The sequence below is a fragment of the Miniopterus natalensis genome, chromosome 9, assembly GCF_054644295.1.
Source record: "Miniopterus natalensis isolate mMinNat1 chromosome 9, mMinNat1.hap1, whole genome shotgun sequence".
Lineage (NCBI taxonomy): Eukaryota > Metazoa > Chordata > Mammalia > Chiroptera > Miniopteridae > Miniopterus > Miniopterus natalensis.
Window position 1 is genome coordinate 20039695 of NC_142089.1, and position 14794 is coordinate 20054488.

The 14794-nt window shown below is 48.6% G+C and overlaps 1 protein-coding gene across 2 annotated transcripts in view; it reads right to left on the reverse strand.

The window, feature by feature from the left end:
- Positions 1-1452: 1452 nt before the first annotated feature.
- KIAA0319L (KIAA0319 like) overlaps positions 1453-14794 on the reverse strand; it is an 88022-nt gene continuing 74680 nt past the window's right edge. For both annotated transcript variants that reach the window (XM_087820303.1, XM_016218230.2), the window contains exons 17-21: positions 11733-11875; positions 10576-10698; positions 9919-10009; positions 8754-8845; positions 1453-2691 (exon numbers count right to left, since the gene is read on the reverse strand). In XM_087820303.1, the coding sequence (XP_087676429.1) occupies positions 2504-2691; positions 8754-8845; positions 9919-10009; positions 10576-10698; positions 11733-11875 (637 nt within the window). In that variant the 3' untranslated portion in view covers positions 1453-2503. The remainder of the gene's footprint in view (positions 2692-8753; positions 8846-9918; positions 10010-10575; positions 10699-11732; positions 11876-14794) is intronic.

Here is a 14794-nt window from a genome sequence, read left to right on the forward strand (position 1 = left end):
AAGATGGAATTCTTCTCTTCTGCCCACATTGTGCAGAAGTCTGGAGATGTAGGTGAGCTGTGTGTCCTGGGAAAGGACCCTTGTTTGGTGAACGGTTGATCTCTGCCACACCCAACTTCAAGGGCCTCTCTCCCTGTGGTGGTGAAGAGGTACTGGGTGTCTGGGTACTTTCCCTCTTTGTCTACCCGACCCAACTGGCTTGCAAGTCTTGGAGTTGAGCTGCTAAGAGCTATTTTTCCCCTCGTCGAGGGCTTGGTATGGTTGCACAAAATATCCGAGGAATTCATAAAAGATAGTTAAATCTTCAAAAATCAAAATCTCCTGGGTGTCAGTTCCAGGTATCACTATGTTTTAAAAGTTGCCCAGTTGATTCTAATAGGCAGCCAGCATGGGAACCACAGCTGTTGATGCCAGGGATGTGTTGATCCGTTTAGAAGTGGGGGGTAGGGGGGTAATTTGAAGTGTAGTTAGGAAGGTTAGACTTAGGGGCACAATTTTGAATCTGCACTGAGAACTGGATAAAATGCTGGCCGAGGCCTGTCTTTTGCATGAGAGGTAACTACCTTTTGTCACTGTGACCATAAAAGCGTGATCAATACCCTTCAATGTCAAACCTGAGCAACTCAGAGACCAGCCCCCCCAGTAGGCATAAGGGTGGACAGCCATAGCCCCAATGCTAGAAATCTTGAAAACTCAGTAGCCACCACCAACCCCAACCACAAACGGGGGGGTTAGGTAAATGGAAGGGGTTATAACTGTGGCCCAGGCTTAACCAGAGAATGTATAGTGGCCCTTAAACCAGTCAACACAGATTTCACGAGTCAAAGGCCTTGATCCATGTGCCTGAAACTTTTTTTCAGGGGCTGATGGCCCGACTGCACGCACCTTATTTCCATACTTGTTTTCAGAGTAACTCTCAATGTGTGTGATTATCTCTTTAGCTCCTTTCACTTATGAGATGGGCAAAGGGAAGCTGGAAGGACAAGGCTCTGTCTCTCCTCAAGCAGGAAGGCCAAGGCTGCAGTCTTCCAGCCCTAAGGGTTTTAAGTTTTGCTTCCTGGTAGGTTTCCTCTATGTGCACAGTATCTATTGGGGTTCCAGAAATGCACAGATAACCCTCTATTTGGCGTTCCATCTGGCTATTCTAGGAAGGGCCCACACCCTGGGCGTTAGGCCCTGGGGCAAGCGGGAGCTGTAGTTATGGAATGAAGGACAGAAAACTCCCCCCAGTGAAAGCCACAGCAGCTGGCCAGCAGGGGCCGAGAGGGATGCAGTCCTCCAGCAACAGCCAAGCAGCAGCTGAGGCACAACCCCAGCACTGTCGGCCCCAGCGTTGATGCCAGGTTGACGACTTCCTGCTGGAGGCCATCACCTCTCAGGAACATACCAGTGGCTGGACCCATGATACAGGTCAGTGAAGGCGCACAGAGCAGCACACTCAGTGGGCACATGTACAATTAAATAGCATGTTTAATCATCTCACAACAGACAGTAGTATAGTAGTATAAACTGTGTTTCTTTTTAAAAAGTCACTACCCCAAAGCTCCCGTTCCTCAACACCTAGGTACCACGGCTGAGGAAAGAGGCAGGGCCAGACGGATTCAGGAAGTCTCGCTTCCAAGAGTGTAAAGTCTTTTCAGGTCAAGGTTGCCTCGTGAGTAGCTGAGAGTCCTATGAGGAGTTGATGCACGCGCACACAAACACACGAGGGAGACAGCGGACAGGCAGACAGAAGAACGCAGTGGGGCAATTGCACACATGCGCGCTCATGCTGTAACATTCCAGTCCAGCTGTGGCTGGCTGCTCTGGGCACGGCGGGTGGTGGCCTGAGTCCTGAAGCAGCCAACGCTGGTCAGGAGAAGGGGAGGCAGTCTGTCCAGCCTAGCTGCTCTGACAACAGCCAACTCTCCCCTAATCTTGGGCCAGACACCATGTCTGCACCACCAGCCCAGCATTGTGGGGAGGAAAAGGGGGCACCGCTTCCTCTGGACCTAGTGAGAGGATGCGCTCCATCCCAAAGAAGAGAACAAAGAACATGGGGCAGGCTCTTGGAGCCAGGAGGCTGGTAGTGCTTGGTTCTGTACCCAGGCGGGGGCACAGCCAGCCAGTCCTCCCTGTGCAGGTGTCCTGGGAGCAGCAACACTGCCATCAAGGGAGCTGGGAAGGAGGCCAGGAGCTGGCTGTGTCCACCCTCGGAGCAGGGGAGGGGGTTGCAAAAAAGGAGGCCCTGAGGTGAGGCTATTGAGGGGAGGCGGGGGGGCCCCTACCAGACAGGTTTAAAGAGGAAACCTCTTCATTCACAGCTTTGTTCGGGGGTTCCTGGAGAGTCTCTCTCTGGATTCGGGCACCAGCAGCTCTGGTTGGGGATATGGGGGGAGGTGACCAGCAGATGCTGGGAGAACAGCTGCCCACTGAAATGGGAGGTATGAGAACCAGCCTGGCAATGCTCTGGACCCCATGGCACTGCCAACCCCTACCCTGAGGAGACAGACCAGGTAGCTGGCTATAAGATCTCCTCCCGGGGGCTCCTGGCCTTAAGCGGGGTCTGTCCATTGGGCACGGAACCATTCTGACCATGCAGGAGTTTGCCCTTCTCTCTGTCTGGCCACGTGAAGATGGCATCATCGCTGTCCAGCTCCGACTCCGAGTGCATCAGGCTGCTGCTCAGCATTGGACCTTTCTGTTTGATGCCTGCAAGGAAGATGAGGGATTTCAGCTTCAGGAGCACAAACCTTCCCCAGCTTGAGCCATACCCCGCACCCTCCTCCCAGCCTGAAGAGGAACAGGGAGTCAAGGTCCCCTCTCCCACCTGGGAGAGGCAAATGGGAAAGAGGCAGCTTCCTGAGTCCTCCCAGTGCTGTTGAGCTGGAACAGCCCCATATGGGAAGTCAGAGTAAAGGAGACTCCAGTAGTTTTGGTCAGTGCCACCCAATGACAGTCTCTCTTAAATGTGTGATGTTTTCTCCCCCTTTGTGAATAGGGTGGAGTTCTTGGGAGGCAGAAAAGCACATCGAACAAGAATGCAAGTTCTACGGAATGAGCCTTCACCTTGTCCTGGCTCAGCACGGAGATGAAGTGCTCGCCAGAGTTCCTGACACGGAGTGAGCTGTGACCACTCTACAGAGATGTTTGCTCTGGCTTTACTTGGCGGGGACTGGAGGTGGGAGAGCAGGCACAAGGCTGGGAGGTCTCTCCTGCTGGGAGAGCCTGACTGAAGTAGGGACTCTCAGAGACAGTCCCAAGCCATCAGCTCATCAGAATAAGTAGGACCCATAAGAAGCACCTGAGGTCAGAAAAGATGTCAGATTCTGCAAGCTATGGAGGTTACCTTTACTACTGTCCCTATGGCTGCAGGGAGGCCACACCACACAGTGTGGTCTGACAGTGGCTTTAGGGCAGATCCCATCTGGCAGCAAGATGGCTTGCCCTTTGGCTTGTAAAAGTAATATTCCAGAAAAAGCAAAAGGTAGGCTGAGATAGCAGGACTAGAAATAGGAATTGCCAACAGCGAGAACCCAGCTTGGCAGTGCTCCAGATCCTGGCACTGCCCACTCCCAAGAGCTAACCTATATCTTTTCAGGTGAGGTGGGTTTTGAACCCTCATCATCCAACCATCAGTCTCCCTCCCCAGGTCCCACCCAGATCCCCAGAAAATACTGAACATATGTCCTGAGATGATTTGCAACCATTGTGCCCCTTCCTGGCCAGACATGCCCGAAGGCTGTAAATGCTGAGAGCAGCCAGACTCTGACTGCATCTGTCACTCAGGGACCACACCCCACAGACCTTGTTTATCTCAGGGGTACAGTTCTGGGACGTAACTGCAGATAGCCATGCCTCCCACTGATTCTCAGGACACAGAGCAGCAGGGCCACACAGTGGTCAATATAAGAACCAAGCCCAGGGGAGGCTCAAGGTTCTCAAAATCCCTGCTTTGCCCCTGTAGATGAAATACCCCTGCCTCTCCTGTGCTCTCTGGGGCCTTTTCTCCAACCAGTCCCCACTCAAAGCTTCCCTTCTTCCCCACAGCCCTTCCAGGCCATAGCTGCAGAGGACAGGAGCCTGAGGGGGAGACAAACGCTCCTGGCTCCACAGTACATAGCACTAGCCAGGGCCCTCCCACCGTGGGCTCCTGCTGTGCTTGAAGAAGTGAGTGGCCTTCACCCACTAAACAGTACAAGCTGGGAAACTGGTAACATCAACGGGAGCTGAATAGACACATGAGACTCAGCAATTCCATTCCTAGGTCTGTACTTAACAGAAACCCATACGTGTGTCCACTGAAGGACACGGAAGAGGAACATCTACAGCACCGCTCCTCAGAAAAGCCAGAAGGAAAGAAAGCAATTGCCCATCAACAGTATGCCTGATGAATAGAAGTACACAGTGAGGAATATTCAGCAATGAGTGAATGAACTATTGTTACACCTAATTACATGGATGAGTGTCATATACGGAATGTTGAATGAAAGGAGCCAAGTAAGTACACTGATTCCATTTATATGAACTACTTCAAGATACCGGAAGTGAAGGGTGGGGGCAGTGGCTGGAAAGAAGCACAAAGGCACTTCTGGAGGGCTGATTACATGGGCCTATTCACTTGTGAAAATCCATTAAGCAGTGTTTATGATTTTCTGTACATACTAGGTTGAACCACAGAAATATGCCACTTTTAGAGGCCAAATAGTAATTTCACATGGTTCAACCTAATATACTTCAATAGAATGTTTTTTTGTTTTGGAGGATTTTCTTAGATCTTTGTTGATTCCAGAGAGAGGAAGGGGGGGGAGAGAAAGAGAGAGACATCAATGATGAGAGAGTCATTGATCAGCTGCTTTCTGCACGCCCCTGACTGGGGATCGATCCCACAACCCGGGCATGTGCCCCGACCAAGAATTGAACCACAATCTCCTGGATCCCAGGTTGATGATCCACCACTGAGCCTAGGCTTGGCCTAGAATTTTCTTTAAAAAAGTCAATAGAATAGCAAACAAAACAAAACCCAAAACAACAGCTGCTGAATGTGAACCACATCTCCGGAGGCGGGCACCCCAGACACTCCTCCTCGTGGCCTTTGTGCCCAAGAGCTCACTCAGGTGGGACTGTTCTATCTCCAGTCACGCCTCATCAGGTTTATCCTGGCTCCCAGCAAACACTTCTACACACACGCCCCACTAAATTTACCCTCCTTCAAGCTGAACTTCTTCAAGTCCATACATCATATGACATGGTCTCAAATCTCATTCCCCTCATCCTACTAGTGACCCTGCTCTGGGTTGCTCCCACTAATCCACATAGGCCAGAACAAGAGCCAGGGCTTCTGGCCTGGTCAGCTACCCCAAATTCAAGGTCATTCTCACTGCTTCCTCAGCTAGACACTGCCCTCAAGAGAAGGGCATGCTGCCTGGCTGGGCGTGGCTCAGCGGTTGAGCATCGACCTAGGATCCATGAGATCGCGGTTTGATTCCAGGTCAGAGCATGTACCCGGGTTGTGGGCTTGATCCCCAGTTAGGGGGCGTGCAGGGGGTGGCCAATCAATGACAACTCGCTCATCATTAATGTTTCTCTCCCCCCCTCTCCCTTCCCCTCTGAAATCAATCAAGATACATTTAAAAAAAAAAAAAAGCCTGCTGAGCCTCATCTAATCTCATCTTGGTGACACAGATGGGACTGGTCACCCTGGGATCTTGGGTTCTCCCTGCCCATCCTCCCCTTTCACAAGAAGCCTGCCATACTGCCATCAGGCTCCCTTCCCATTTTGCCTTTTCAACCCAGCACTTCTCAGTGCCACCAGCCAGCTTCTCCCTCCCTCCTGCCTCAGAAGAGGTGTTGTAGTTCCATTTATACCCCTGTCTCTGCTTTCTGCCCTCTCCCTCCTTCCTCCTCAGGAGCCTCACCTGTATCTTCTGCATCTCTGCCCACAGACTTGCTCGTGAACCCCACCCGAGGAAACCTTGCCTTCTAAGCCCCATCCTGCTGCTTCTCCACTTTTCATCGCTCAGCTTCTACAAGGACTTTTAAATAAGTAGGGCCTCCATTTCCGCACTGCCTACACCTCCTAAATAACTGCACTTTGATTTCTGCCAACATCCATCACTACTATAGCTCTTTAGGTGACCAGAAACTGCTCCAGTGTCATCAATGTCCATTCTCTTCCTGCAGCAGCAAACACTGATGACCACTTGTTAATGATGCCCCTCATCCCTCCTTGATGCCCATCCTTAGGCTGCTTGGCCCTGGGCTCTTCTCTCATCCCTCAACATTTTCTGAGAAGGGAGCTGATCCACTTTTGTGGTGCTGACCATCATCAGCATACAGAAGATTCTTATATCAACACTTCTTGTCCTAATTGCTGCTGAGTTCAATGTAATTGATTTTCCCTTACCCAAACCATCACTGCACCAGATATCCATATTCTGTCAACAGCGCTATCATTCTGTCTCAGGTCAGAAGTCAGCCTTGGCCTTTCCCTGTCCCTCCATCCCAAGGACAATAGGCTGTTTAAGCTACTATCTCCTCCTCCTTGGACCATCACAGAAATCTCGCTGGCCTCCACCTCTAATCTCTCTCCTTCAATTGATAAAATGTCATAAGACTAATTTGCCAAAGCCAGTACTTTCAAGATGTCACTTTTCATCACCATCAAAATAAATGCTTAATTCCTTGGGCTGATACACAAATCTTTCCACAATTTGGTCCTTGTTGGTCTTCCAGCCTCACTTCCTCATCTCTATTCATTACTGTCCTGAAACAAACACTTGATCTCCAACATTCCTTCCAGGCTTTCTCACCTCAGGCAGTAACATCACCTAACCCATGGATGCTCAAAGCAGCAGCTGGCAGGGGAGGGGGGGCATCCTTTACTTCCTTTCTCTTACCCCCCTCAGCCAACATACCATGAACCTCATTAAGTCTCCCCCCAAACTATCTAGAATCTATCTGCCTCTCTTTGCCCCATCATCTCTACCATAAGGACATTTTATCAAATCTCCTCTCACCTACTCTTGCCCCTCTCCAATTCCTTCATACAGCAGCCACAGTTGTTTTCTTAAAATATAAATCATATCGCACCATTCGCCCCTTAAAAACTATCCGTGTCTCCCTACTGCTCTTAGAAGGAACCTACAGTAGGTTCCCTGCTCTCTGTCTAGCCTCATGCCACTTGCCCTGTGCTCATCCTGTGGCCGCCTCCTACTTCTTCAAATGCCCTCTGCTCCTTCCAGCCATTGGGCCTTCACTGACTTTGCTCTTTGCCTGAAATACTATTTCCCAGTCTACATAGCTAACTCCTACTCGTCCCTCAGGGCTCGGCCTGTTACTCTTTTTTTAAAAAAAAATATATCTTTATTGACTTCAGAGAGGAAGGGAGAGGGAGATGAGACAGAAACATCAATGATGAAGGAGTCGTCATTGATCGGCTGCCTCCTGCAAGCCCCCAAATGGGGATCGAACCCACAACCTGGGTATGTGCCCTGACCGGGAATCGAACCTTAATCTCCTGGATCCTAGGTCGGTGCTCAACCACTGAGCCATGCCCAGCCGGGCCTGTTATTCTTTATAAAGACCTTTCATTATCACATTTGTGTGTATTTGTGAGTTTGTCTGCTTTGCCATAACATAAGTGGTGTCTGGCATGGGCCTGGTATGTTCACAGATGAGTAAGATACAGTCCCTGCCCTCAAGGATTTCACTGGCTGGTCAGGAGACAGACAATAAAACAGTAAGATGAGCACGACTTTAACTAGCAGGTGAAAGGAGGGTTGAAAAAGAGCTTTCTGGACAGAGATGAACCAGCAGAAAAGAGACCAGAAAGAGTTCAGGAAAGCAAACTGCTGTAAGCTCACCAAGGCCATGCCTGCTACCAAAAGTTACAAGTCCCTCCAGGGACCACCCCTCAGCGTTCTCTGAGCGGCCTGGTGCAGAGCCCAGACTACCAATGAGCATTTATCTTCTGATAAGTCTTTTCTCCCTCACCAGACTGAAATTCTGAGGAGGAGTCCTGTCTCAGAACTCTCTATATTCCCTCTACCGCCCCTCCTACCACAAAGCTTTACGTATGAGATGTTGAATAAATACCTTGTATAGAAATAGTTCCACTTGCAGGGTGTTTTAGAAATAGCTCTGCATAGAATCCAGCTCCCATAAGCAGATGCTGCCTGTGCAGTGGCATCCACGATGGATGGCAACCTCACCCATGACTGAGCCTGGCGAGGAAGGGGGGCCCACTACTGTCCTGACTCCTCCAGCCCCACCACTGGAACCAGCGGGAACCAGCCCTCCCCCTGCTCTAAGACAAGGACGGAGCCTGTGGATCTACCTGTAAATCCCGGAGAGAGAATCTAAAAGGAGGTCAGCTGGCAGACACTGCCTTCGATCTCACTGTTGCCTCACTTCAGAGACTGCCCAGAAAGGAGAGCGCGGTCCCTGAGCCTACAGGGGTGGGGGTGGGGGGGGACACAGCATGAACAGCTAAACCGCAGGGAATAAGCCGTCAAAGGAAAGCAGGTGGCCTAGCCTGTCTGCACAGTGAAAGGACTGCTGAGAGCGAGCCCTGCCAGCAGCTGGTCCAACAGGCGGCTTCTGCCAGCACAGGACCAAGTCCACCCTCAGCCTTCATTAGGCAGGAGACAAAGTGCTTTTCCAGTACAAACAGCTGTGCGTGACATATTTAGGAGGGGACCTTAGTGACAGTGGCTCCTCACAGGGAGAGTGTACAAGTCTAGATGCCCCAGCCCCAGCTCCCAGGGCACTACCTGCTCGAGAGGCTGGCTTCAGTTCCAGGCTTTCCTGATCCGTGGCGTCCAGGATCTTGTACCTGCTTTTCCTCTTGGGTTTTCCTTTTTGCCTGAAAAAAATCCCCTCGCCTGCTCAGGAAGGAGGCTGTGCGTGAGGGTCAGGTAGCCCCTATAGGGTGACAGGCGGGAGGCTAGTGAGAGGGCTGTTTCTCCTCGCTTCTCAGCCAGGAAAGTTGGCAACTGTAATTTGTTCTTCAAATAATCCTCACCAATTCCAGGAAAAGGCAAGGGAGACATGGATATCTTAGCATGGACTCACCAGTTCACAATGGCACTGAGGGACAGATTGGTTAAAAATGTTAAGAAAATGAAAACCCTGTGCTAGAGGGGTGTGGGTAGAGAGGAAAGCATTAAACCGAAAACGTTAACAGTGACTGTCTTCGGCTGGTATGAATTTTTAACAATTCTTTTTAATTTTCTCAGTTTTGTGTGTGGTTATATTGCAGGTTGAATCTCGGCTCTGCCACATATTAACTGTGTGCCCATGGACAGGGGATGTAATTTCCCTAAGATGAGAAAAGGCTGCCATGCATATTAAAACAGATATTGTCTATAAAATGTTATCATAGTGCTTGGCACACAGCAAAAGTAGAAGTCATACTTATTAATAATGGAAAACATGTAATAACCATTACCGATACGTATTGTAAGACTACATAGGAAGACCTGATGAAAAAACCCGTAACATATAACCATTACTAACCTAAGTCTGCAACTATGAGAAAACTTGTATACATGTGAATCCCAACTAGAAGGGAAGGCAGGATTAAATGAAGAACTCCTGTTAAGGTGGCGGGGCTGAGGTATGGAGTGTTGAAGAACATACACCTTAGAGATGTGATCGAGATCCACACCCAGGCCCTCCCACTCCCACCCTGGCCACGCTTCCCAGGCTGCAAATCACTGCGCTGAGAGCCACTGACTGTAGGAATGTGCTTCTGTCCCCAGCACTGCCACAGGGTGAGGGAAGCTTTTCTGCGCAGGCCTTGGGTTGGCCAAACCACTGTGACAGTGACAGGAAGGGGAGCCCAGGACTCAGAGCCTTCCATGTGGAATGGGCCAGATACTCTCATGAGTGACTACATGAAAGTCCAAATGAATTTCCAAGAAGAATCCATCTTACCTTTTACAACAACAGATCACAGTCCAGAACAGGGTTCCCAAGGCAACAACAATGACAAAGCAAGCAATGATAACATATAACACGCTCCACTCTGCCAAGAAAAACAGAACGGTCAGGGTCATGGAGAGAGGCTAGAGGGAGGTCTGGGCTGCCCCCACCTGGGAAAGAGACGGCTTCACTCTAGGTAAGAATGACGCAGGGCTCCCCAGGGAAGGTGAGACCTCAGAGTTGAAGGCAGCTGAAGCTTTAAACCGTCTGAATTGTCCCTGCTTTCTAGTCCCTTCTCTGAGACCCTGGGGTAATGAGGCAGCTGTAAGGAGCTTTAACAGCTTTAACAGAGGGATGAAAGGAGCAGAAAGCTGAGGGTTTCCACTGGGCTCAGTGGTATTCCAAAAAGAGGAGCCTAGCTGGTCTGATGTAGTCTGCAATTTGCAGTTGGTGTGATTTAAGCTTGGCTTTTCTTACACAACTGCTTCAGAGCTTTCCTCTAACCTTGAGCAAGTGTGGAGGAAAGAAGTAAAAATCCTCTGCAAACAGAAAATACACAAAGTTCTCCTCACTTGCTCATCTGCCTCAGAAACACTAACATCCACCCACTCAACTCAGAACCACACTCAGTACCAAACCAGCTGGCACAGTGCCAAGCAGAAAACTCACCACAGTTGCTGTCTCCATCCCTCAGTTGCACCTTGATGAAATTCTCCATCCAAAAAGGGTCACAGATGCAGCGTTTGGTAAATGAATCACAGTGGCCGTGGTCAGAACAGTTCAACTGGCACGCTGAGAGTAGCAGAAGAGGAACAAAAGACAACATGAGTCAGAGCTGGGGGGACAACCAGCGTCCAGTGCCTGTGAAAGCAGGAAGGCACCCCCATCTAGTGCCTAGGGAAAAGTTTCCTGAAGACCTGCCTCAAGAACTTCTACAGCTTGGGCACATTGCCCATAATTATCATCATGGTTGGATAAAACTGGAGCAGTTAGGCCACTGGAACATGGTTCCAGACTGGTGGTTTTTTTTAATTGAATATTCAGAGAGAGGAAGGGAGAGAGAAAGAGAGAAACTTTGATCAGTTGCCTCCTGTATGCACCCTGACCAGAGATCAAACCAGCAACCTGGCTATGTGCCTTGACTCGGACTTGAACCCACAACCTTTCCATGTACAGGGTGACGCTCCAACTGAGCCACCTGGCCAGGGCAGTTCCAGACTGTTTTTACTTGTTCTGTATATCAGCAGTTCATAATACATCATGTCCCGCAGACCCCCTTCTCTGAATAATTTAATTGCCAAAGTAAAATTCATAGTATTACAAAGGAGAGCAATTACACTGAACATGAAATATCTAAGAATATAATTTTTAAAATAATACATGTGTGCTTTTATTAACCCATGAAGTAGCAAGACTTAGAAGTGGGTCTCACAACTGATAACTCTGAAGTGGTGATGAGTAAAAACATTTCATCATGTTGTGTGATAGAAATTATCTGATTTCTATTGCCTCAAAGTCATAGATTCTAGTAACACTTTGTTGCCTACCTTCATAATCGAGGGAAATTACAAATTTCATTTAAAGGGTAATAAGAAGAATGTAATTCTTTCCCATTCAAACTTACAACCCCTCTGAACGCTCTCTCAGGGGCCCATGGACCCCAGGTTAAGAACCTCTATGAACTGAGTCTCTCATGGTAATGGGAGTGGAGGAAAGAAATTATCTCCATGTTCCTGGAAAATGGGATGAGGCCCAAGGACAGTGGGGACTGACGGTGAGAGTAGGCACTGGGTAGGCTTTGTTCCCAACACCCCAGAATTACTTACTGACAGTGTAGATTTCCAGGGCTCTGAATACCAGAAAGTCTGCCTTTTGTTTCCGCAGCTCATTCTTGAGCTTCGCTGCCACCTCATGGCCTTTGAAGATCTGGTGGGGAGGCTGGTTTTGAACAAAAAATACCATCTTGGTGCTGCAGAGACATGCAAGAGTACATATGAATAAGTTGAAGCTGTCAACAGTAGCAGCAGCAGCTGCCATTTGCTAAACCTTCTGCTTGTGCCAGACCCTGTGCTGAGTATTATATGCATTCTCTCACAGCAAGCCAGGGAGGAAGGCATTATCAGCATCTGCTCCATTTTACAGAGGACAACACTGAGGCTCAGAGCAGTTAAGTAACTTGCCCAGGGTCACACAGTTAATTATGGCAGAGCCAGATCCTAACCCTGACATGTCTGACACCAAAGCCTATGCTTTTAGAAATGCCCTAAGCAACCCCAGCTAACGAGGACCCACTCCAAACAGGTAACTGGAGATCAGGAAAATGGGGATTTGGTTATGACTACATCCCTGCTGTCAGCCTTTTAACAGCTAAGACTGTGGTGCTCTTGGGTCTGTGTGTGGTTTACTTGTAAGACCACAATGCTTTGTAAAATGTAAATTATTAGACAGCATCCAAGAATTATCCATAGGCCAAAACATAGCCAAAATGATCATTACTATAACAGCAAGACTACACAATGGTGTGCCTGGTGTGAGATTATTACTCCATGTCCAGAGTCTGTTCACTTTCTGACTGTCAATTTCTGTCCAAGGCAGACTATGTTTGAACTCACCCCTGGGTGCACCAAACCTGTTCTCTGTGGCTTGGCCTCCATTTTTGGCAGCCTACTTCTCGACTTCATGCCAGTCTCACAGACCAAACCTTCCCGAGCAGTGGGTCACATTGGTTTATAGGTGTGCCCAAGACACTGATGCCCTCAGCACATGGGTGGGACCAGTTGCTTAGAATATAAGTCAGTTTATCCCAAAGTGCCATATAAATGGCATCATTTCCTGTGTGGCATGACAAGAGTTTGGGAAGCACTGGCATAAAAGACTTTCTAGAAGTTTGCTCCACAAGAAAGCTAACAATGGGGTAACATAAATTCCAGAATCAAGAAATAAATCTTTACCATAAAAGATTTGTGGTCCTTTTCTCATTATTTTCTTGTAGTTACCTAATCCATGCTTATAGTTTCACTTTCTGTCTATATACCAGTAGCTCTCAAATCTTTATCTCCTCTCCCCCATCTCTCCTGAGTGACCAAATCTTTATCTGCAAATGCTTGCTAAATATCTACCCCAGATCTTCCACAGGCATCTTGAATCCACAAGTCTCAAAATAAATTTATAACAACCATTAATTGGGCACTCACTGTGCTCTAAGGACTATACAAACATCTTATTGGATCCTCTATAACAATCCTATAAAATGGGTACTAGCATTTTGACAAGTGATAGAACAGGTTTGGAGAGGTGAAGTAACCTCTCTGGTAGAAGGTCTATGTTCTTTCCCACTATAATAGATTAACTATCTCCCTCCCATTATCTAACCCCTCCAGCATTCCTCAACTAAGCCAATCCAATCCAAGCCAGAAACCCAGCCATCGAGATACTTCTCTCTTCCTCATACCTGGTGCAGTGACAGCAAGTCTGTGAGAAAACCCTTCCACAGTGCTCTGACCAGCACTCTCACTGATGTTTCCACGACTTATATCCAGCCAACTCCCACCAGCCAGATCGGTACAAGCAGCCACTTCTCCTGCCTGCTCCCAGGCTGCTGAGCAGAGCTTACAAAGAAAGTCCTAATCATGCTGTCTCTGACCCAGTGAACCCTGACTGCATATTAGATTTACCTGGGGAGCTTTTAGATTTTAGGTGCCCAGACCTCACTCTAGACCAAGTGAATCATCATCTCTGGGTGAGTTTGGGTAATGGTATGTTCATAAGAGCACCAGGTGATTCTGTGATGTAGCTCAAGCTAGGAACCACTGCTCTCACCTCATGTCTCTAACCCTGGCCGAGACCCCAGTATTGCTCAAGGCCAATAGCCTTTACTGGAGCTGCTGTCCCAACCTTATCATTTCCCTCAGGCTGCCCACCTCATTCCCACCTCCAAAAAGCAGATGGTGCTGTCTCCAGTTTGAGACAAAACACAGGATGTTGGTACCAACGGTCTCAAATTTCATTCTCTCTACCTATAAATTCACTCATAATATTACATCTTCCCTCCTTTCCTCTATCTCCAAAGTTGTGCTCCTGCTCAGCCCACAGCCAATCCCCCAGACCCATGTGCATTTATAACCCACCCCCCAAACTCCACCATCTACTTTTCCTCTGCACCTGCCCCTCAGTCTGTAAAAATGTTCAAGTATTTCCTGTTTTTAAAAGGTATTCTTTTAATCTTATCCCCCATATTATTTTTAGCACCAACTTCTTCAAAGAGATGTTATACTTTCCATCTCTGTATCCTCAAACCATGAAATGAATTTGTCCTCTGCCCCTAACATCTAAGTAAAGTGCTCTTACTGTAATTCGGATGATCTGCTCGTCACAGACCCAAAAGCCTGTTTGGTGTCCTTACCACACCTGCGTCTCTGTAAGCATCTGGATCCTTTGGCAGCCTGGCCCCCCTGCTGCCCCCTTAACTTCCAGCAGACCAGCCCCCCTGGTTCTCCTCCCACCTCTCTGCTATTTTTCTTTCCTTCCTTTGTTGCCTCTTCTTTCTTTGCTTCCTTCTTAAATATGGGTGCTCTCCAGAGCTCTGTCCTCAGCCCTCTTGACACTCCCCTGTGTGACTCATCTGTCAGAGCTTTGACTCCAGCTCGGATGCAGAGACTCCCTACCTCCGGCTTTTCCTCCACACCAAGTTCCAGCCTATATTTGCTACCATCTGATGAAACATCTCCCCTAATAACCCATAAAGACACCCCAAACTGGACAGTCAAAACTGAACTCTTCTTTGAAACTGGTTCCTCCTGCATCCCTGATCTCAATGAATGCCATTCACCATCTATTCAGGCACCCTCATTCCCAAAGGGTCTCCAAGTCCTGTTGATTTACCCCTGAA